The 21,075-nt window shown below is 43.6% G+C and overlaps 1 protein-coding gene and 1 long non-coding RNA gene across 2 annotated transcripts; one reads left to right on the forward strand and one right to left on the reverse strand.

Annotated features, from left to right (window-relative positions):
• Positions 1-283: 283 nt before the first annotated feature.
• LOC127319507 (cytochrome P450 716B1) lies at positions 284-1,523 on the reverse strand. The gene is made up of 3 exons (XM_051349482.2): positions 994-1,523; positions 716-903; positions 284-630 (listed from the first exon to the last, which is right to left on the reverse strand). The coding sequence occupies exons 1-3, from the start codon at positions 1,514-1,516 to the stop codon at positions 313-315; spliced, it is 1,029 nt and encodes a 342-aa protein (XP_051205442.2). The 5' UTR covers positions 1,517-1,523; the 3' UTR covers positions 284-312.
• A 12,788-nt stretch (positions 1,524-14,311) lies between these two features.
• LOC127319505 (uncharacterized) lies at positions 14,312-16,687 on the forward strand. The gene is made up of 3 exons (XR_007862538.2): positions 14,312-14,740; positions 15,362-16,288; positions 16,513-16,687. It is a non-coding gene; the product is annotated as an uncharacterized lncRNA (long non-coding RNA).
• Positions 16,688-21,075: the final 4,388 nt, after the last annotated feature.

A 21,075-nucleotide genomic window follows, 5' to 3' on the forward strand; every position in this document is an offset into this window, starting at 1 on the left:
AGGATTTAAATATAATATATGTGCTTAGTTGGAGGAGAGAGAAGAAGAGAGAGAAGGTGGGTGGGCTCTAATGCAATAGCCAGCTCTAGCACGTGCTCCTAGGCACTTTGTGAGACTAAATAGTGGGCCATGTATTGATAAAGTAGTACATTCTTAGAGCCTACTATTATACATGCTAGCTATATGTTGGCTATAAATGACGTGGCATATTGCTTATAGCCATCAGCTGGCTATACTATTAAACTTGCTCTAAAAGGTGGCAGCTTCTACACAAACTTGATGCTAAAATGGAACTGACTGTCGTCCTGACAGTTATGAGTAAGGAGACATCTTGTGGTCGATTTCGATGGGCAGGCCATGCAGTGGCGACGGCATAGGGTCCCTCACGAAAGTGTTCTTCTTAGAGCGTAGCTTCCATCTGAACTGCCTCACCAGGTGGTGCATGGTCACCAGTGTCTCGATCCTGACTAACTCCATCCCGGGACATATCCTCGGACCACCGCCGAAGGCGACGAAGGAGCACGGTGGTGCTGCCGATGCCGACTGGTTCTCGAATCGGGACGGGTCAAACTTAGCTGGCTCCGGGAAGATGCTCGCGTCCATGTGCGTCACGTTGGCCGTCCAGAACACCTGAATGAGTTAATTTGCATCTTCAGGTTTCTCTATAAGGTTGATGATAATACGTTGATTGCAAGGAGTAAGAATTATGAATGACCTGCCATCCTTTTGGGATGCAGTAGCCGTCGAACTCGATGTCCTCGAGTGCTCTTCTGAAGCTGCCGAAGATTGGAGGGACCACGCGAAGTGTCTCCTGCGCTACTCGCCATGTTAATTTCATCTTCGTCAGGTCTTCCCAGGTCAGAGCCTCTTCATCAGACTTGTTCTTCGCAATCTCCTCATGCTCTGTGTCAGGGAAGACACAACATTACTATGGATGGGTAGCCACCGTATGCAGGGAGGTGTAAATATAAAGTAAAATACATGGTTACTTGCCGTGGACCATTGCAGCGAGGGTGGTCGGATCATTGGCGAGTTGGCGGACCATGAACGTCAATAAGATTGACGACGTGTCATAGCCTGCGATAAGGGCGACCATGGCATTGTCGACGATCTCCTTGTCGGTCAGGACCCTCTCGCCATTGTCGCCGGTCAGGCCGAGCAGGCAGGTGATGAGGTCGTTGTTTCTTGACACTTGGTTGCCATGCTTCAGCTGGTTGGCCTTCTTCTCCTGCGTGATCCCCTGCAGCACCCCGCGAGCTCTGCCGCTGGCCTTGATGCTCCGGCCGAACGCCGTGAAAGGCAGGTTCACCGGGATGGCCGCCATACCCTTCGTCATGCGGACGAAGTCGCCGGCGAGGGCGTCCCGGGTGGCCCCCCGCTCGAGTCCGAAGAGCAGCGCGGCAATGATGTCGAACGTCAGCCGCTTCATCAGTGGCATCACTGTCACGGTCGTGCGGCCCACCCAGTTTTCTTCGATGTGGCGGCGAACCTCGCCTTGGATTTTCCCCACATACATCTTGAGCATGTCCTTGTTGTAGAGCAGCTGTACTTGTTGGCCAAGTTACCATATTTAAACATATGTACATTCCAAGGGTACGAGATAAATGAGAATACATTTTACATGATCGACCAAGATAAAAATAGCACCAACCAAAACAGTGGTGTCCGCTTCGATGCAAAAGACGAGAATGGGAAGACCACCACATATTATGGGTACATAGAGGAGATATGGGAACTTGAATATGGACCCACTTTTAAGGTCCCTTTGTTCCGGTGCAAATGGGTGAAGCTCAACGGTGTACAGGTAGACGATAAGTACGGAATGACAACAGTGAATCTCAACAATCTTGCGTACATGGACGAGCCATTCGTCCTAGCCAACGAGGTGGCTCAAGTTTTCTACATGAAGGACATGTCTAGAAAATCGAGAAAAAGAAATCAACAAAAGAATACATTAACCGAGGAGCCAAAGTGCCACATAGTTCTTTCGGGGAAAAGAAACATCGTGGGAGTGGATGACAAGACAGACATGTCAGAAGATTATAATAAGTTTAAAGAAATTCCGCCCTTCACGGTGAAAATTGACCCAAGCATCTTGCTAAATGATGAAGATTCTCCATGGCTACGGCGTAGAAGATCACAACAATAGATGGCGATGTAATAATGTATTCTTCATATATATTTCCCAAGACAATCTCTACATTTATGTAATAATGAGAACCCTTTCCCCAACACTGTTAGAGGAGATGGAGTCTTTCACGGGCTTGCAGGGAAATTTTTCCGAGGAGAAGCTTTCGAAGATGCCGTAGGGCGTGTGCACCAACGACATCTTCGAGAAGCTGCGCCACGGGAGATTTCCCAACCCTTTCCTTCATCCATGGGAACGAAACTCTGCTTGGCTTGTTGATATGCTTGGCAAGGCGTATCGATGCTCCTTTTATAGGCACAGCACCGCTTCTACTTTGTCTTGTTCCTTCGACAGGGCATCGTGCGCTACATGCTTTATCTCATCGAGCAGTGCGTCCACCCACGCGTCCTTATTCTGCCGACAGCTTTAGTCCCGGTTGCACCCACCAACCGTGACTAAAGGTTACCGACACATCCTTATCCTGCCGACATCTTTAGTCCCGGTTGCACCCACCAGCCGTGACAAAAGGTTACCCGCACGTCAGCCCCCCAGATAAGGCCATCCTAGATAAGCCTCCCCCAGTTAAGGCCCCCTATTTTTTGCCCCGGTTTGAGCCTCCACCCGGGATGAAAGTTTCACGCGCCACTGCGTTCCCTCCTATTTTCTTCCCGCGTTCCCGCCTCCGTCTTCCGGCCATTTTTTCACTATATATATGTAGGCTTGGCCTCCATGTACAAATCACAACTAGACTCATATCCGCAAACCTCATCACTCTCTCCCATGGCTTCCATCGTATGTCTAACACCCCGGGAGGCGGAGGCGCTTTGCGCCTTGAACTACCCCTGCCCGCCAGGCTACCGCGTCCCGACCGGCTGGTTGCTGAGCGTCGGAGGCGTACCGGTCCCTCCTATCCCTCTAGGTGTGCCACGCGAGATGGCCATCACGAACCACTACTACTTCGAGCTCATGCCTGAGCAGCGGAGGAATCCTAGTGGCATCCCGACTACAGCCCGACTTGGGACAGCTTCTTCATCAATCGGCGTGAGAGGGCGGTTGCCAGGTACGAGGAGGACGGCCCGCCTCCTTCAAACTTCAACGAGGCTGGCCGTCGGCTCTGGTGTCGCGGCCTGACTCTCCAGAGCGTCATGGCCTACCGTGGCCCCCGCCTGCGCTACCCTCAATCCCAGCCCACGCGTGCTCACCCGCCGAGATTCGACAACCACGACCCCGATGCTAGCGACGATGACGTCGGCGACTATGATGACTACAGTGGCGAGTATTATAGGGCTATGCACGACTATGACTGAATGGCTCCAACATTCGAATCTGACCATGTATCTTAATTTTCAGTTGAGCTCTATACTTTAATTCCAGTTCAATCATAATAAAATTTCGTAACAACCACTTTATTGAACAAAAACAACCGACAACGACTTTATAAACTAAATTTAAACTAAAAGAACCGACAACGACTTTATTGAAATTATAATAAAATAGATAAATGACTAGTCTAGTCTCTACTCGTCGTCGGAGGTTGTCTCCGTCCAAATGTCATCCCACCGAGGGTCGTTTTCGGTCCAAGTTGTATTCGGGTTCTCGAGCTCGAACTCGGCGATGGCCCGACGGTGGCGCCTGTTGGACCTGCGTTGTGCCCTGAGGTCAGCGAAGAACGCGTCGGTGTTGTCGACGTCGTTGGGGAACTGCACCCTCCACTGGCGCATCAACTGCTTGTCGTGCTCGGCGATGGCGATACTACGCTGCACCTGGCAGTGCCGGCGACGGTCCTCGTCGTCAACGAGGCACGACGTTGGCGCGAGGAACACCGCCTCCTCTAGCGATTCAACATCCGGGAAGTTCATGTCGCGCCGTGGCCGCCGAAAGCGCCAAGCCGCCGCGTCGTAAGCGCGCGCTGATACGTCCATTTTGCATCACTATTATATATCATAATTTACTGTTATTCATTGATATATTTCATATTTAGAGATGATACTTATGTTCCTCACTTATTTTGCATGTTTCATGATTATTGGAGAATTATACACCGAAGTCAGAATTCTGCTGGAAAAAGCACCGTCAGGATACCATATTTCTGAAGATCAACAATTGACGGAAAAATACAACGATGTTCTTATTTTCCCAGATGACGGAGCCAACCAAAAGGAGAGGCCGAGGAGGGCCGCCATGGCCCCCCCCATAGGCCGGCGCGGGCCCTGCCCTGGCCGCGCCGCCATGTGGGGAGGGGGCCCACGACACCCCTCGGCCGTCTCTCTTTCGCGTACTTCATCTACCCGAAAACCTAAGGTGCAGGGAGGCATCGAGAATAGACACAGCCGCCTCTACGGGGCTGAAAAACACCAGAGAGAAAAGAGCTCTCCGGCGGGCAGAAATCCGTCGGGAAAATTCCCTCCCGGAGGGGAAAATCGACGCCATCGTCACCGTCATCGAGCTGGACTTCATTGGGATCATCATCATCATCATCTCCACCATCAACACCGCCATCTCCACCGCTGCAACTCGTCTCCGCTATAACATTTTGGGTTGAATCTTGATTATTTCATAGGGGAAACTCTCCTGGTGTTGATTACTCCTTGTTATTGATGCTATTGAGTGAAACCATTGGATCAAGGTTTATGTTCAGATTGTTATCCATCATTATATCACCTCTGATCATGTTCCATATGATGTCTCGTGAGTAGTTCGTTTAGTTCTTGAGGACATGGGTGAAGTCTATATGTTAGTAGTGAACTATGTTGAGTAATATTTAATGGTTTGATATTTAACTTGTGGTGTCATTCTTCTAGTGGTGTCATGTGAACGTCGACTACATGATACTTCACCTTTATGGGCCTAGGGGAATACATCTTGTATTCGTTTGCTAATTGTGGGGTTGCCGGAGTGACAGCAACCTGAACCCCCGTTGGTACGTATATCGATGCAGGAGGGATAGCAGGATCTCAGAGTTTAAGGCTGTGGTTAGATATATCTTAATTATTTTATTGTATTTGCGGATGCTTGCAAGGGGTTTAATCACAAGTATGTATTAGTCCTAGGAAGGGCGGTGCATTAGCATAGGTTCACCCACACAACACTTATCAAAACAATGAAGATTAATCAACTATATGAAGCGAAAGCACTAGACTAAATTCCCGTGTGCCCTCAAGAATGTTTGGTCATTATAAGTAAACAAACCGGCTTGTACTTTGCGCTAAAAAGGATTGGGCCACTCGCTGCAATTATTACTCTCGCATTTTACTTACTTGTACTTTATTTATCTTCTATATCAAAACCCCCTGAAAACTTGTCTGTGAGCATTTACAGTGAATCCTTCATCGAAACTGCTTGTCAGCACCTTCTGCTCCTCGTTGGGTTCGACACTCTTATTTATCGAAAGTACTACGATACACCCCCTATACTTGTGGGTCATCAAGACTATTTTCTGGCGCCGTTGCCGGGGAGTGAAGAGCTATAGGTATTTTATAAGGAAAACTTTTACTGTACGTGCTGATTTTGTTTCTGCCTGCTGCTATAAGTCATTATGGAGAGATCCTCTCTTGAATTTCTATTTGGGAAATATACTACTACTGCAAAGGTAGTGGATGAGGCGCCAGGTGAGGAAGTAATTCCGTATAAAATACCTATGAAGATTATTGAACGTGTTGTGGATAACCGCTATGAAGGGGATGGAACTGTTCATCCTGGAGATCATTTACTATTTTTACATGAATTATGCTGGTTATTCAAGTGTGCGGGTATTTCAATGGATGAAGTTAGGAAGAAATTATTTGCTATATGTCGCTGTCTGTTAAAGCGGCTCATTGGTATAAACTGCTGAAGGATGGGCATTCTCTTGATTGGAAGGATATTGTGCCTCTATTTTATTCTAAATTCTATCCTCCAAGTGAAATTCACAAAGAACGAAACCGCATATATAATTTCTGGCCTCATGACGGAGAGAGTATTTCCCAAGCATGGGGGAGATTGAAGTCTTTAATGCTCAAATGCCCCATTCATGAGCTTCCTGGTAATATCATTGTTGATAATTTCTATGCAAGACTTTCTTTTCAAGATAAAACCTTGCTGGATACTAGTTGTTCTGGATCATTCACACGCAATAAAGAAGAGTTTAAATGGGACCTTCTTGATCGGATCCAAGAAAATACTGAAGGATGGGAGAATGACGAAGGTAGAGTGTCAGGTATAAATTATGTTTACGAATGCATTGAAACTTTTATGGATACTGATAAATTTCGTAATATGAGTGCTACTTATGGTCTTGACTCGCAAGTTGTTGCAAATTTTTATAAAGCTTTTGCCTCTCATTTTGAATTGCCTAGGAAGAATTTTGATAAATATCATGAACCTTACAAAGGTAAAACTGATTCACCTATAGGTAAATGTATTGAAGTTAAAACTGTTGATCATATTCTTCCTGAAGCTTATATTGAAAAAACTCCTTTCCCTGCTAAAATGAAGGAGTATTCTGTTATAACTAGTGTGGTTAATAAAAGTGCAAAGAAACCTATAGAACCTGAGGAGCAAATAAATGTTAAACCTTCTATTGCAATAGTTAAAGATCTTGTGACTGAAAATGTAGAAGATGGTCATATCATTTTCTGTGAAGATGCTTCTAATATTGTTTCGCATCCTAATAAGTCTAGGAAAGCTGGTGTTCCTATCTCTCGGTTAGAATTGGTGATCATTGTTATTATGGTTTATGCGATATTGGTGCAAGTATTAGTGCCATTCCTTATGAGCTCTACACGGAAATCATGCATGAAATTGGTTCTTGTGAACTTGAAGATATTGATGTGGTTATTCGGCTAGCTAACAGAGAAACTATCTATCCTATTGGTATTGTTCGAGATGTTGAAGTTTTATGTGGTAAGATTAAATATCCTGCTGACTTTTTGGTACTTGGTTCTGCTGCTAGTAAGACTTGTCCTATCATTTTTGGTAGACCTTTTCTAAATACTTGTGGAGCTGTTATAGATTGCAAGAAAGAGAAAATTTTGACTAAATTTTCTGGTGAATCTTATGAGTTTAACTTCTCTAAATTTGCCAAAGTCCCTTATAAAGCTAAATTGCCTAATAATGATTTTAGAATTGAACAGCTTGCATCTATTGCTCTTGCTCCTACTAATCCCTTGCAGCAACATTTGGAGGATCATGAGAGTGAAGTATTTAGGGAAGAAAGGAATGAGCTTGATGAAATCTTCCTTCGTCAACCCATTCTTAAAAATGACTTACCGGTCGAAGATCTAGGTACAACACCGCCACCAAAGGAGGATCCCGTTTTTGATTTGAAACCATTACCTGATAATCTTAAGTATGCTTATATTGATGATAAGAAAACATATCCTGTTATTATTAGTGCTAAGCTTTCAGATTTTGAAGAAGAAAGATTATTGGAAATATTGAAGAAACATCGAGGAGCTATTGGCTACATTCTTGATGATTTGAAGGGGATTTCTCCCTTTATTTGCCAACATGCCATCAACATGGAAGATGATGCAAAACCTGTTGTTGAACATCAGCGTCGTCTAATTCCTAAGATGAAGGATGTGGTAAGGAATGAGGTATTGAAACTTCTTGAAGCTAGTATTATATATCCTATTGCTGATAGTAGATGGGTTAGTCCTGTACATTGTGTTCCTAAGAAAGGAGGAATAACTGTTGTACCTAATGATAATGATGAGCTCATTCCTCAAAGATTAGTTGTAGGGTATAGAATGTGCATTGATTATCGAAAAGCTAATAAAGTTACTAAGAAAGATCATTACCCTTTACCATTTATTGATCAAATGCTAGAAAGGTTATCTAAAAACACTCATTTTTGCTTTCTTGATGGTCATTCTGGGTTTTCACAAATTGCTGTTAGAGCTAAAGATCAAGAGAAAACCACTTTCACTTGTCCCTATGGAACTTATGCTTATAGGCGTATGCCTTTTGGTTTATGTAATGCTCCTGCTACTTTTCAAAGATGCATGTGTGCTATTGTTCATGGTTTTTGTGAAAAGATTGTAGAGGTTTTCATGGATGATTTTTCTGTCTATGGGACTTCTTTTGATAATTGTTTGCGAAACCTTGATAAAGTTTTGCAGAGATGTGAAGAAACTAACCTTGTTCTTAATTGGGAGAAATGCCACTTTATGGTTAATGAAGGAATTGTATTGGGAAATAAAATTTCTGAGAGAGGTATTGAAGTTGATAGAGCTAAAGTTGAAGCAATTGATAAGATGCCCTATCCGAGGGATGTTAAAGGTATTCGTAATGTTCTTGGTCATGCTGGGTTTTATAGGAGATTTATTAAAGATTTCTCTAAAATTTCAAAGCCTCTTACTAATCTTCTTCAAAAAGAAGTACCTTTTGTTTTTGATGATGATTGTAAGGAAGCTTTTGAAACTCTAAAGAAGGCCTTAACAACTGCTCCTATAGTTGAACCTCCTGATTGGAATTTACCTTTTGAAATTATGTTTGATGCTACTGATTTTGCTGTAGGTGCTGTCCTTGGACAGCGAGTAGATAAAAAATTGAATGTTATTCATTATGCCAGTAAGACTCTAGATGCTGCTCAAAGAAATTATGCTACAACCGAAAAAGAGTTATTAGCCGTAGTTTTTGCATGTGACAAGTTTAGACCTTATATTGTTGATTCAAAAGTCACAGTTCATACTGATCATGCTGCAATTAGGTACCTTATGGAAAATAAAGACGCTAAGCCAAGGCTTATTAGATGGGTGCTTCTTTTGCAAGAATTTGATTTACATATTGTAGATAGGAAAGGTGTTGATAATCCTGTTGCTGATAATTTGTCTAGATTGGAAAATATTGCTTATGATCATGTTCCTGTTAATGATAGTTTTCCAAATGAACAATTGGCTGTAATAAAGGTGAGCTCGCGAGATAGTCCTTGGTATGCTGATTATGCTAACTTTATTGTTTCAAAGTATTTGCCTCCGACCTTTTCAACTCAGCAAAGGAGGAAATTCTTTTATGACTTGAGACATTATTTTTGGGATGACCCACACTTATATAAAGAAGGAGTGGATGGTATTATGCGAAGATGTGTCCCAGAATATGAACAACGAGAAATATTGAGTAAGTGTCATGGTAGTGCTTATGGAGGACATCACGCCGGGGATAGAACCGCACAAAAGGTTCTACAGTCGGGTTTTTACTGGCCAACGCTCTTTAAAGATGCAAGGAAGTTTATCTTATCTTGTGATGAATGTCAAAGAGTTGGTAATATCTCTAGACACAATGAAATGCCTATGAATTGTACTCTTGTTATTGAACCATTTGATTGTTGGGGATTTGACTTCATGGGTCCTTTCCTTTCTTCAGAAAGTAACACTCATATACTTGTCGCTGTTGATTATGTTACTAAATGGGTGGAAGCCATACCCACAAAAAGTGCCAACGGTGAGACCTCTTTAAAAATGCTTTTAGATGTTATCTTTCCTAGGTTTGGAGTACCTAGATATATTATGACTGATGGAGGTTCTCATTTTATTCATGGTGGTTTTAGAAAAACTCTTTCTAAATATGGTATTAACCATAGAATTGCTTCAGCTTATCATCCTCAAACTAGTAGGCAATAGAATTATAAATAGAGAAATTAAATCTATCTTGGGAAAGACTGTTAATAAATCTAGAAAAAATTGGGCTAGTAAGTTAAAGGAAGCATTGTGGGCTTATAGAACTGCTTATAAAAATCCTATGGGAATGTCTCCTTATAAAATGGTTTATGGAAAAGCTTGTCATTTACCTTTAGAATTAGAGCACAAAGCTTATTGGGATGTAAGAGAACTTAATAAAGATTTTAAACTTGCCGGTAAGAAAAGGTTGCTACAATTGAGTTCTTTAGATGAATGGAGAAGTGAAGCTTATGAAAATGCTAAAAATTTTAAGGAGAAAGTTAAGAAATGGCATGATAGAAGAATTATTAAAAGAGAATTTAATGTTGGAGATAAAGTCCTATTGTATAGGTCTCGTCTCAGATTTTTTGCAGGGAAATTACTCTCAAAATGGGAAGGACCATATGTCATTGAGGAGGTGTATCGTTCAGGAGCAATAAAAATTGCCTCGCTGAAAGATGATGCTACACAAGTGGTGAATGGACAAAGACTCAAGCATTATATTTCTGGATATTATTATAATGAAGATATTGATGTTATTCAAGTGGTGACTCCGGAAGCTTTCATCAAAGACCAAATTGACAGTTCTGCAGAGTTCGACTATGAATAGGTAACAGTTTTAGTAATAAAAAGTCCGCGTTTAACTTTCCGAACAATATTTCTGCTATTTTTGGAAAATATGACAAATTACGAGATCGAAACGGAGTGGAGGAGACGTGCGAGGGCACGTCCCCACGTGGGGGCGTGGGCCCCAGCCTGGCCGCGCCGCCCTATGGGGACGACCCCTCAGCGTCCCGTTTCCATTCGTTTTCGGCCTGGTACTTTCCTTTTGTCGTGAAAATATTTGCTATATAATCCCCCGGATCCTCCGAGATCCGTATATCGTTTTCTCGTTGTGTTTTGTTTCGAGTTGTTTATGTCAGGATCCGTTTTTGCTCTAGAAGCACCATGGTCTCCAACAACAAGGACAAGGGGCCTTTGGAGGAAGATATTCAAGACCCCGATTTGAAGGAAGAAGTTGAGAGCAAGGATGAAGGAGAAGTAGAGGAAGATCCGCGAGTATACCCGCGCACCATCGTCGCAAGCATCGGGGTGGTAGAGAATCCATCCAACCTCAAGAGAAGCGCACGGATAAGCACTGGATGGAAAGTTCCACGTCACTTCCTAGCTCCAAGGACATCTTCTCCAGGCATCAACAACCCTTTCCACACTCTAATTTATAAGAGGAAAATTGAAAGGACTCCTAAGGAAAAATTGCCTAGTAAATGGGATATGGATCGTACTAACAATGCAGGAAAGATGAAACCTGAAGCTAAGGAGTGGGGAAACAACTCTTAGAGTTGGGACTCGCCGTCTGACATACTCATTAACCGCGTCGAGCATAATTCAGAGCTGATCCGCAACCTCGCCTACGAGATCGATGAGCTAAAGGAGCTCGTTAAGAAGCTTATCGAGAAGAGTTCGCCATCACCACCGAAGGAGTAATTCATCATTGGTATTGGCATCCCCTTGGCTTGTTCCAAGCTTGGGGGAGTGCCGCGGTATCACATTATCACTATCTTTATCTTTTTACTATTAAGTAGTGTCATATCATGAGTAGGGAAGTTATCATATAAGATGGTTTGCAGCGTGGAAGTATCTCTCTCTTAGTTGGTTATCTATGTATCCCTTGGTGTGAGTTATCGTTATGGAATATTAATGAGAAATCTTATCATTTACTTTTTGCACACCTTATTTTAGTTTGCAATTTCTGTTATATGATTACTCTTGTCATTAGTATTGATATCACTTTGGGAGCATCAAGTAAATCTATTTGGTTTTGGCAAACTTAGAATTGGTCAATAGAAAAAATACTTTGATGTTTAAGTAGAAAAGAGGGAAGTACATGTAGATATATTATTTCATTATCTTTCATTCTTGTTAGCTAATGAGTTTAGTATTCTGGAGTTAAAATTGTTTGTGCTTACAAGACAGATGCATGATTGTTTCTATCACATTTATATTTGTTTGTTTCCCTCAACTCTTATGCTTGCTAACCAACCTTGCTAGCCAAAGACCTGTACTGAGAGGGAATGCTTCTCATACATCCAAAACCTTAAACCAAACCATGCCATTTGTGTCCACCATAACTACCTACTATATGGTATTTTGCGCCACTCCAAGTAAATATTTCATGTGCTACCTTTAAACGATTCAAACTCTGTTATTCCTTAATTGTGTCAATGTTTTATAGCTCATGAGGAAGTATGTGGTGTTTTATCTTTCAATCTTGTTGGGCAGACTTTCACCAATGGATTAGTGGCACATCCGCTTATCCAATAATTTTCCAAAAAGAGCTGGCAACGGGGTTCCCAGCCCCAATTAATAACTTTCATTAATAATTCTCTTCACATGTTTTGCCCTGATTTATCAGTAAGCAACTTAATTTTGCAATAGAAACTCCTCCATGGTATGTGAAATGTTGGAAGGCACCCGAGGATTCGGTTAGCCATGGCTTGTGAAAGAAAAGGTTGGGGGGAGTGTCATCCATAAATAAAACTAAAATACATGTGTAAACAAAAGAGAAGAGGGATGATCTACCTTGCTGGTAGAGATAACGTCCTTCATGGGAGCCGCTCTTGGAAGGTCTATTTGGCAAGGGGGTTAGAGTGCCCACTACCATCCGTTGACAACAACAAACACCTCTCAAAACCTTACTTTTATTACTCTTTATATGATTTCAAAACTTAAAAAGTTCTAGCACATGATTTAATCCATGATTCCCTCTGCGAAGGGCCTTTCTTTTACTTTTATGTTGAGTCAGTAAACCTATTTCCCTCCATCTCAAGCAAGCAATTGAGTTGTTGTGATCCAACCATTTATATTATGATCTATTTAATCATGCCTTTTATTCTTCCTTGTTTAGTACAAATTTTATCTGAATGAATATGACTTTGAAGGCTATCAATGATTATGAGGAGATTGTTATGATTGAGGATGGAAGTTCTGCCATATAAGTTCTAATGTAAAGGCTTTGCTAGAAAGATAAGTACAATCTGTTAATAGTTCTTTGACCAAGAACAAAGTTTGCCATAACCAATTATGATTTCCTATGCACCTTTATTTGTGATTTCTCTTTACTTATTTCAAGTTGAGTTATATGAGGAACATGTTTACTAGAATGTCTTGTGTGAATTAATAAATGTGATGCTTCTTGTCCATATTTTATTTATCGACTCTTCACTCCATAAACATGTGGTCTTGTTTACTGAGCTCAGTTTCCCTTGGGGACAAGCGAGGTCTAAGCTTGGGGGGGGGGGGTTGATACGTCCATTTTGCATCACTATTTTATATCATAATTTAATGTTATTCATTGATATATTTCATATTTAGAGATGATACTTATGTTATTTCACTTATTTTGCATGTTTCATGATTATTATAGAATTATTCACCGGAGTCAGAATTCTGCTGGAAAAAGCACCGTCAGGATACCATATTTCTGAAGATCAACAATTGACGGAAAATACACCGAAGTTCTTATTTTCCTAGATGACGGAGCCAACAAAAAGGAGAGGCCGAGGAGGGCCGCCATGGCCCCCCCATAGGCCGGCGCGGGCCCTGCCCTGGCCGCGCCGCCATGTGGGGAGGGGGCCCACGACCCCCCTCGCACTACAAGAAATGTGTTGACTTATGACATTTTCTCAGTGACTCTATGTAAAACCGTCATGATTCTATGACGATTTCGCACTGAATGGTCGTTGGCTGTTTGGAAGTATCAAAACCCTAAAAAATCACGACAGTTTGAGTTAAAAACGTCATTATTTCCTATCGTGAAATCGTCATAGCCCGAGTCGTGCGGTCTACGACGTTATTTCTATGCAATTATGACCAACTTTGATCATCGTAATTGTTTCTCTGATGCGTTCAAATGACTAAGCGGCCACCTCAGCTATTTCTCCCATGTGTCGTGTCTATGTGTCTGCCACCTCAGCTGTTTCACCTACATGGCATGTCCCTATGTTATCTTTCGCTTATGTATTTGCACGAATTAGAGCGCTGACATGGATGGTTTCTAGGCAAGTGCTTCACAAAAAAAACACTTTTAGCACTCAAAAAATGTTTTTTTGCAAAGGAAACGAAACCCCCCAAATAAACATTGTTAAGCAACTACTGAAATCTCTAATAATCGTTGTTACCTACTGATATTTATATGCGCTAGTTGTTTCGACTACTTACTTTAATTGTACAAAACTCAATGTTTTCTGCCAACCATAAGACAGAGCCAGACTACCACGGATCACTCCACCAATGCAGATCTGCTCCATCCACTGACCTCTATCAAACGGCCCAAATTTCAGCTAGTCCCACGCTGGAAATTTTCTTGTTGATCTGATCCCGCGCTGGATTTTGGCTGAGGCGCGAAAGGCATCTAAAATTGGCCCGAGTGGGCCGAGATGAGAATTTGAGCCCTCCACGCGGGAGATGCAATTTGAGCTATCCCGTCCCAGCCCGAGCCCCAGCCATCGTGTACTACCCTCAGAACGCCTCTTCCCTCCTCCCTCCTCCCTCCTCCCCTTTCCTCTACCTCCGCCGCCGGCCTAGATCCCGGCCAACTCCGGCCACTCCCTGCCGCGCCGATTATCTCCCCGGACCCCCTCTCCCCCCGGTTTCTATCCCACCTCGTGGAACCACCAAATCGCAACTCCAGCAGAAACCCTAGCCCCAGATCCCGCATGAGCACAGAGGAGCAGGAGGTCCATGGTGACGGCGGCTCCCAGGAAGCATGAGGTGGTGAGCATGCTCGGCGACAGGATTCACCGCATGGGGCTACGAGCCCTGGCCTTCACCGACGACGGCGTTAACTGACCCGCAGGACCGCCGACAACCGCGCTCGGGCGCTGCAGACGGCCTAAGCTACGGCCAGCCCTCCTCCTCGCGTTCGCCATCAGGCCGGCCTCCACCGTCACGCTCGCCTCCGACGACAGCACCCACAGTACGTGATATCCCTCCCACAACCAGATCTAGGGGTATCTCTTGCATCGCCATGCCCTTTGTGTAGATGTATGTGTAGGACTAACAGTATGTAGCTTTTGCCTAGTTATTGCTCGATCTGGTAGGTTTTATGATATATTTTTACGAGTTAATATAGTGGACTGCACATCATTGAACTGTGTCACGTTTCATGGTTCGCTTGGAGGCAGCCATTGGTGATACATAAGAAAATGGTCTGTTAGCTATCTGAACAATTTAAGCTGGTAGAACAGCGGAAGCGCTGCTTTTACATGATATGTCCTGGTATAACTACAGGATATATCACTTTTCCTTCTTCACAACTAATTGGTGTTTACATGTTTGATCAAAATTTTGGAACATTCTATAATGGTGTATTTCTCTGTGTGCGTGTATGCATAGTTATTTAAATCTTTCATAGTGAATGCTGCTCATTTTGCATTCTAGATAAAGTCAAGGGTGAGGGAGTCACCAAATGAAAAACATGTCAAGTCTCTCTAAACTAATAGACTCAGATTGTATTAGATCCTAAATAATTAAATAGTAAGAGCATATGACTCTTGTTAATTTCTGCTAACACGATACACTATGTTACCCATTGCAGGGTGCTTAATTTATCAGCTCTTTTCTAGTGGAAAGTTGACCAGGACAGAGGACATTCACAACTTTGCTTCAATCCCAAAGGTTAGCGATTGCATTCTTGTTTTTTTGGCTTGTTTTGGAGCTGTGACATGAATCCATCACATTCTCCACTGTATGTACGTTTGTACATTATTTTGACATTGTTTGTGTGACTCTTAAACCTCGGCGTCCACACCGGGGAGCGGTGGCAGTGCCAGGACGGTCCACAGCTGTTGATAGTCCTTAATGTCAAAAGGTTGGAAGCTATTGCACCTACTGGCCTGTACATACAAGAATTGAACTATCTTGAGATAATATTGTTTTCGTACCCTTGAAACCTCCTTGAACAATCTGCTACATCATAAATCTATATAAATAAAATTTTGCTCATTTTGTTGCTGTTATGCTCATTGCAATATGACCAAGATATACACTCCCATATATGCGTTGATCTTGGTTTGTTTCCTCTTATTTGCTTGTAACACATGTTCTGGTTTTTTCAGCTATGTTGCGCCGCATTTGTATTTTCAGTGACTTCTTGATGTCAATATCAGTCTCAGTTGCATAGTTACCATGTCATTTTTTTCATGCCTGTAATTTCCAAACGGTTAACATAGGTAGTAGCTGGACGTTGCTATAACAGATACCTACATTTGTTGTTCTAAAAGATTTTGTAATCTCTATATTGTTTATTGTCATTATTTGCTTCCATAGATCCATCAGATATTTAGATAACTGCTATATTGATCACCTTTAGTCCTTCTACATGTTATTCTGAGTACTTGTGTCAGAATTCTATTTCTATGTTCTAGGAAGCTGATTATCCTTGCAAACAACTGTTCTCCGCTTAGGAAGTCAAAATCGAGTACTATGCTATGCTAAAGATTAGCTTGCACCATTTCCAGGCAAAGTAAGACAGTTCTATCTTTTCTGAACACATATTTTTTCGTTGCTTCACTATTCCAACACCTGATGCATATTTTAGGGATGTCACAGGGCTGGAAATAATTTTGTTTGATACTCTTGTTATCCCTTATTTATATATCTTCATTACATGTGCACTTGTACCGAGATTACTTGAGTGAAATATAGGAAATGGATTGGGGCAAATTTGACGTTTCTTTTCCTGTGTAGTGCACCAGGCTGAAGAAGCTCCAACACGTGAAGCACCACCCAGGAAGAAAACAGTAGCTAGTTAGCGTAGAGAGCAGGTTATATTTTTGATATCTGGGATATTATCTGTACATATGTGATTTGAACTGTGGAGATGTTGTAATAGACTATGGATGTTATCAAAAGAATTTCATAATTTTTTAGTTGTTCAATTACTGTGAAATGATAGAGAATACAACATTACAGGTTCCCATCGTACAAGTAGAAAAATAAATCTTACGTAAAAAGGCCACAACCTAGAAAAAAATAAAATGGCACAGCCCAGAAATAAAATTGTGGCCCAGAAAATAGAAAGGCCATTGCCCATATAGTTTACCAGAATTGATTGGGAAAAACATGTTCGACTTAGTGGGCTTAGCCCACATACACCATGAAATGGACTGGGCTGATTTTGATGTATGATGATCTGATTTCGTCATAATTTTGCCACGTCGGATTGTCCACGTAGGATGTGATGTGGCATGGCCAGATCACGAGTGACGATATTGGATCGTCATAAAGGTTACGACGATTCATTATCGTCATAGACGACTATGACGATTTCAAACAAAACGTCGTTGTAGTTGATTTCTGACGCTCCGTTTTTGACAATGCCTTTTTCGTCACGGAATCGTCATAGATGAAAATTCATGACGATCTAGGGACGAAAATAGAGGGTCGTAAGTCAACATATTTCTTGTAGTGTCGGCCGTCTCTCTTTCGCGTACTTCATCTACCCGAAAACCTAAGGTGCAGGGAGGCATCGAGAATAGACACAGCCGCCTCTGCGGGGCGGAAAAACACCAGAGAGAAAAGAGCTCTCCGGCGGGTGGAAATCCGCCGGGGAAATTCCCTCCCGGAGGGGGAAATCGACGCCATCATCACCGTCATCGAGCTGGACTTCATTGGGATCATCATCATCATCATAATCTCCACCATCAATACCGCCATCTCCACTGCTACACCTCGTCTCCGCTGTAACTTTTTGGGTTGACTCTTGACTATTTCATAGGGGAAACTCTCCCGGTGTTGATTACTCCTTGTTATTGATGCTATTGAGTGAAACCATTGGATCAAGGTTTATGTTCAGATTGTTATCCATCATTATATCACCTCTGATCATGTTCCATATGATGTCTCGTGAGTAGTTCGTTTAGTTCTTGAGGACATGGGTGAAGTCTAAATGTTACTAATGAACTATGTTGAGTAATATTTAATGATTTGATATTTAAGTTGTGGTGTCATTCTTCTAGTGGTGTCATGTGAACGTCGACTACATGATACTTAACCTTTATGGGCCTAGGGGAATACATCTTGTATTCGTTTGCTAATTGTGGGGTTGCCGGAGTGACAGCAACCTGAACCCCCGTTGGTATATCGATGCAGGAGGGACAGCAGGATCTCAGAGTTTAAGGCTGTGGTTAGATTTATCTTAATTACTTTCTTGTATTTGCGGATGCTTGCAAGGGGTTTAATCACAAGTATGTATTAGTCCTAGGAAGGGCGTTGCATTAGCATAGGTTCACCCACACAACACTTATCAAAACAATGAAGATTAATCAACTATATGAAGCGAAAGCACTAGACTAAATTCCCGTGTGTCCTCGAGAACGTTTGGTCATTATAAGTAAACAAACCGGCTTGTCCTTTGTGCTAAAAAGGATTGGGCCACTCGCTGCAATCATTACTCTCGCATTTTACTTACTTGTACTTTATTTATCTGCTATATCAAAACCCCCTGAAAACTTGTCTGTGAGCATTTACAGTGAATCCTTCATCGAAACTGCTTGTCAGCACCTTCTGTTCCTCGTTGGGTTCGACACTCTTATTTATCGAAAGTACTATGATACACCCACTATACTTGTGGGTCATCACGCGCCGCCAGCTCCGGCGTGTTGTACGTGCCGAGGGTGAGGCGGAAGCCACCGGCGTGTATCTCGGCGTAGAACCTACCTCTCGGACGCACTCGAACGCCACGGAAACCGGACGACCCTCGACGACGTAGAGGCATCTCGGAGATGAATGAGCGCACGCGGGGCATGGCACGAGTAAGCCACGGCTACACACATCGCACGCCGGCAGCGACGGGGCGAGGCACGTGGAAGCGGCGGCGACACGTGGCACGGGGAAACCTTAGTCGGTGTCTCTCCGCATATCATTAGGGTGAAAGATACACGACTATCAATGTTGGATATGATGCGAGATGCAAATAGTTATATGGATGTCCTATTCATGTTCATTGGATTTTTCTGATCAATTTTCATATATCAAAATTTTCTATTTGAGTTACCATTTAAAAGTTATTGAAATAATAGTTTTTATTAAGTTAAAATAGATAAATAAGGGTTTGTTTATAAAACAGTAAAACAGCTACAGGGGCTGATCCGCATCCAACGGCTCCATGCCGTCGGATTCAAACGGCCGGAGCCGTTGGGTGCAGACGGCGCGGATCAGCCCCCCCCCCCCACCCTTTTTGTCGCGGGTCGTGCCACGGCCCGCGATAAAAGACCCCCCCTTTTATCGCAGGTGGTGGCACGACCCGGGATAAAAGGGGCCTTTTATCCCGGGTCGTCCCACCACCCGTGATAAAAGGGGGTAGGTATAAAAGGTTGCCGTCGCGGGACGACCGCCCACCCGCGACACCGGAGGCCAACCCTAACCAAAATCGCGCCGCCAGGCTGCCGGATTTTCCCGCCGCCGTCTCCGCCTCGAGCTCCCCCGGCGCCGCCCCCGCCATCGCCGTCGTCGCCGCCTCGAGCTCCTCCGGCGCCGCCCCCGCCATCTCTGCGCCTCCGGCCGCCGCCCCCGCCAACCTTCTGCGCCCTCTGCCGCGCCCGCGTCGGCTAGCTCTCTGCCGCCCCGTCCGCCGCGCCGCCGCTCGGTGCCGTGCCGCACCTCGCCCGCCGTCGCCGTCTGTGCCGTTGATCGCCCGCCGTCGCGCCGCCGCGCCCCCTCCGCCCATCTGCGCGCAGGTAGCAACCGCCGGCCGCCGGTGCCCCCGACCCTCTTTTTTTTTAATTTTTTTGAGTTAGTTAGTTCAATTTTTTTGTAAGTATTTTAGTATATATATAGATAATTAGTTAGTTTAAATTTTGTTGATAAAATTTTGTAGTTAGATAATTAGTTAGTTCAAATTTTGTTGTAAGTATTTTGTTGTAATTAGTTAGTTTAAATTTTGTTGTAAAACTTTTGTAGTTTAAATTTTTGCTGTAAAATTTTTGTAGTTAGATAATTAGTTAGTTTAAGTTTTAGTTTAGTAAACACCCGTCGACACCCCTCTCGCAAACACCCGCCGACACCCCTCTCCCTCTCGTAAACAACCGACACCGATACCCTCTCCCTCTCGCAAACAACCGACGTCGACACCCTCCCCCCTCGCAAAAACCCGTCGCCTACACCATCCCCCTCTCGCAAACACGCGACACCCTCTCCCTCTCGCAAACACGCGTCGCGGACACCCTCTCCCTCTCGCAAACATGCGTCGCCGACACCCTCTCCCTCTCGCAAACACGCGTCGCCGACACCCTCTCTCTCTCTCTCTCTCTCTCTCTCTCTCGCAAACACGCGTCGCTGAAACCCTCTCCCTCTCGCAAACACGCGTCGCCGACACCCTCTCCCTCTCGCATTCACGTGAGCATTGTCGAGATCTTCTACCTGACGTGCCCTCTTCTCCCTTCTCCACGCCGACTTCCCCTCCTTGAGCCTACCCCATCTGTGGTTAGGGTTAGGGTTTGGTTAGTGTTTGATTAGGGCTAGGGTTAGAACATGTACTTATCGATTTAATTTTTTGCAGAAACAATGTATCCATTCGAAATCCATCGGGACTTGGAACAGGAAGACCTTTTCGAGAACATAATCGGTGATGGAGAAGCCCGCGGCTCCGGTGATGGAGAAGCCGACGGCTCCGGTGATGGAGAAGCCGACGGCTCCGGTCATGACGAGGTATACGATTAGTACAGAGGCATTAATGGAATTCTATATGTACATATGTATATAAATTAATTAATTTTTAGTCTCTTAGACCTCCGAATAAAAGTTGGAGAAACGAGGCCCGACAAAGAAGTTGACCAAAAAAGGCCACTTCACAATTGAAGCTATATCACCGGAAGGCCAACCTGTGGCACCCAATGCTGTCAGAACGATATTTAAAAATTAATGCGGAGTTCTGGTTAGGGATTGTCTCCCGATCACTACTAGAGAATGGAACAAGACCAAGAAGGTGTCCGAAAGTCAGGTTGCCGATAGGTACAAAGACACACTTTTTGACGACCTCATGGCACATTTCACTTTGCCAGATTTGGGATCGGAGTCTGAGATGGATAAGCAGAGGGCGCTAGTGAAGAAATGGGCTCTTAAGAAGATGGGGGAACTTTTCCGGGCGTATAAGAACCGGTTATGGGCAACTTATAAGTCCGAGAAGAAGCCTGCAGTATTCGAAAACTATCTAGCGAAGCAGGAGCATAATTGGGAAGAATTTGTGAAGTACAAACAATCAGAGGAGGCTGTGAACCTGTCCAAGAAAAACAAGAAGAATGCAAGCGAAAA

Source organism: Lolium perenne, chromosome 5 (assembly GCF_019359855.2).
Source record: "Lolium perenne isolate Kyuss_39 chromosome 5, Kyuss_2.0, whole genome shotgun sequence".
NCBI lineage: Eukaryota > Viridiplantae > Streptophyta > Magnoliopsida > Poales > Poaceae > Lolium > Lolium perenne.

What these genes read in the sequence shown, in the direction of transcription:
- LOC127319507 (XM_051349482.2), bottom strand. Translation starts at nt 1,516, where the DNA reads ATGTATGTGGGGAAAATCCAAGGCGAGGTTCGCCGCCACATCGAAGAA. An exon ending in CCTCGCTGCAATGGTCCACG is followed by an intron (nt 904 to 993) that starts GCAAGTAACCAT and finishes TCCCTGACACAG; the next exon opens with AGCATGAGGAGATTGCGAAG. An exon ending in GCATCCCAAAAGGATGGCAG is followed by an intron (nt 631 to 715) that starts GTCATTCATAAT and finishes TAACTCATTCAG; the next exon opens with GTGTTCTGGACGGCCAACGT.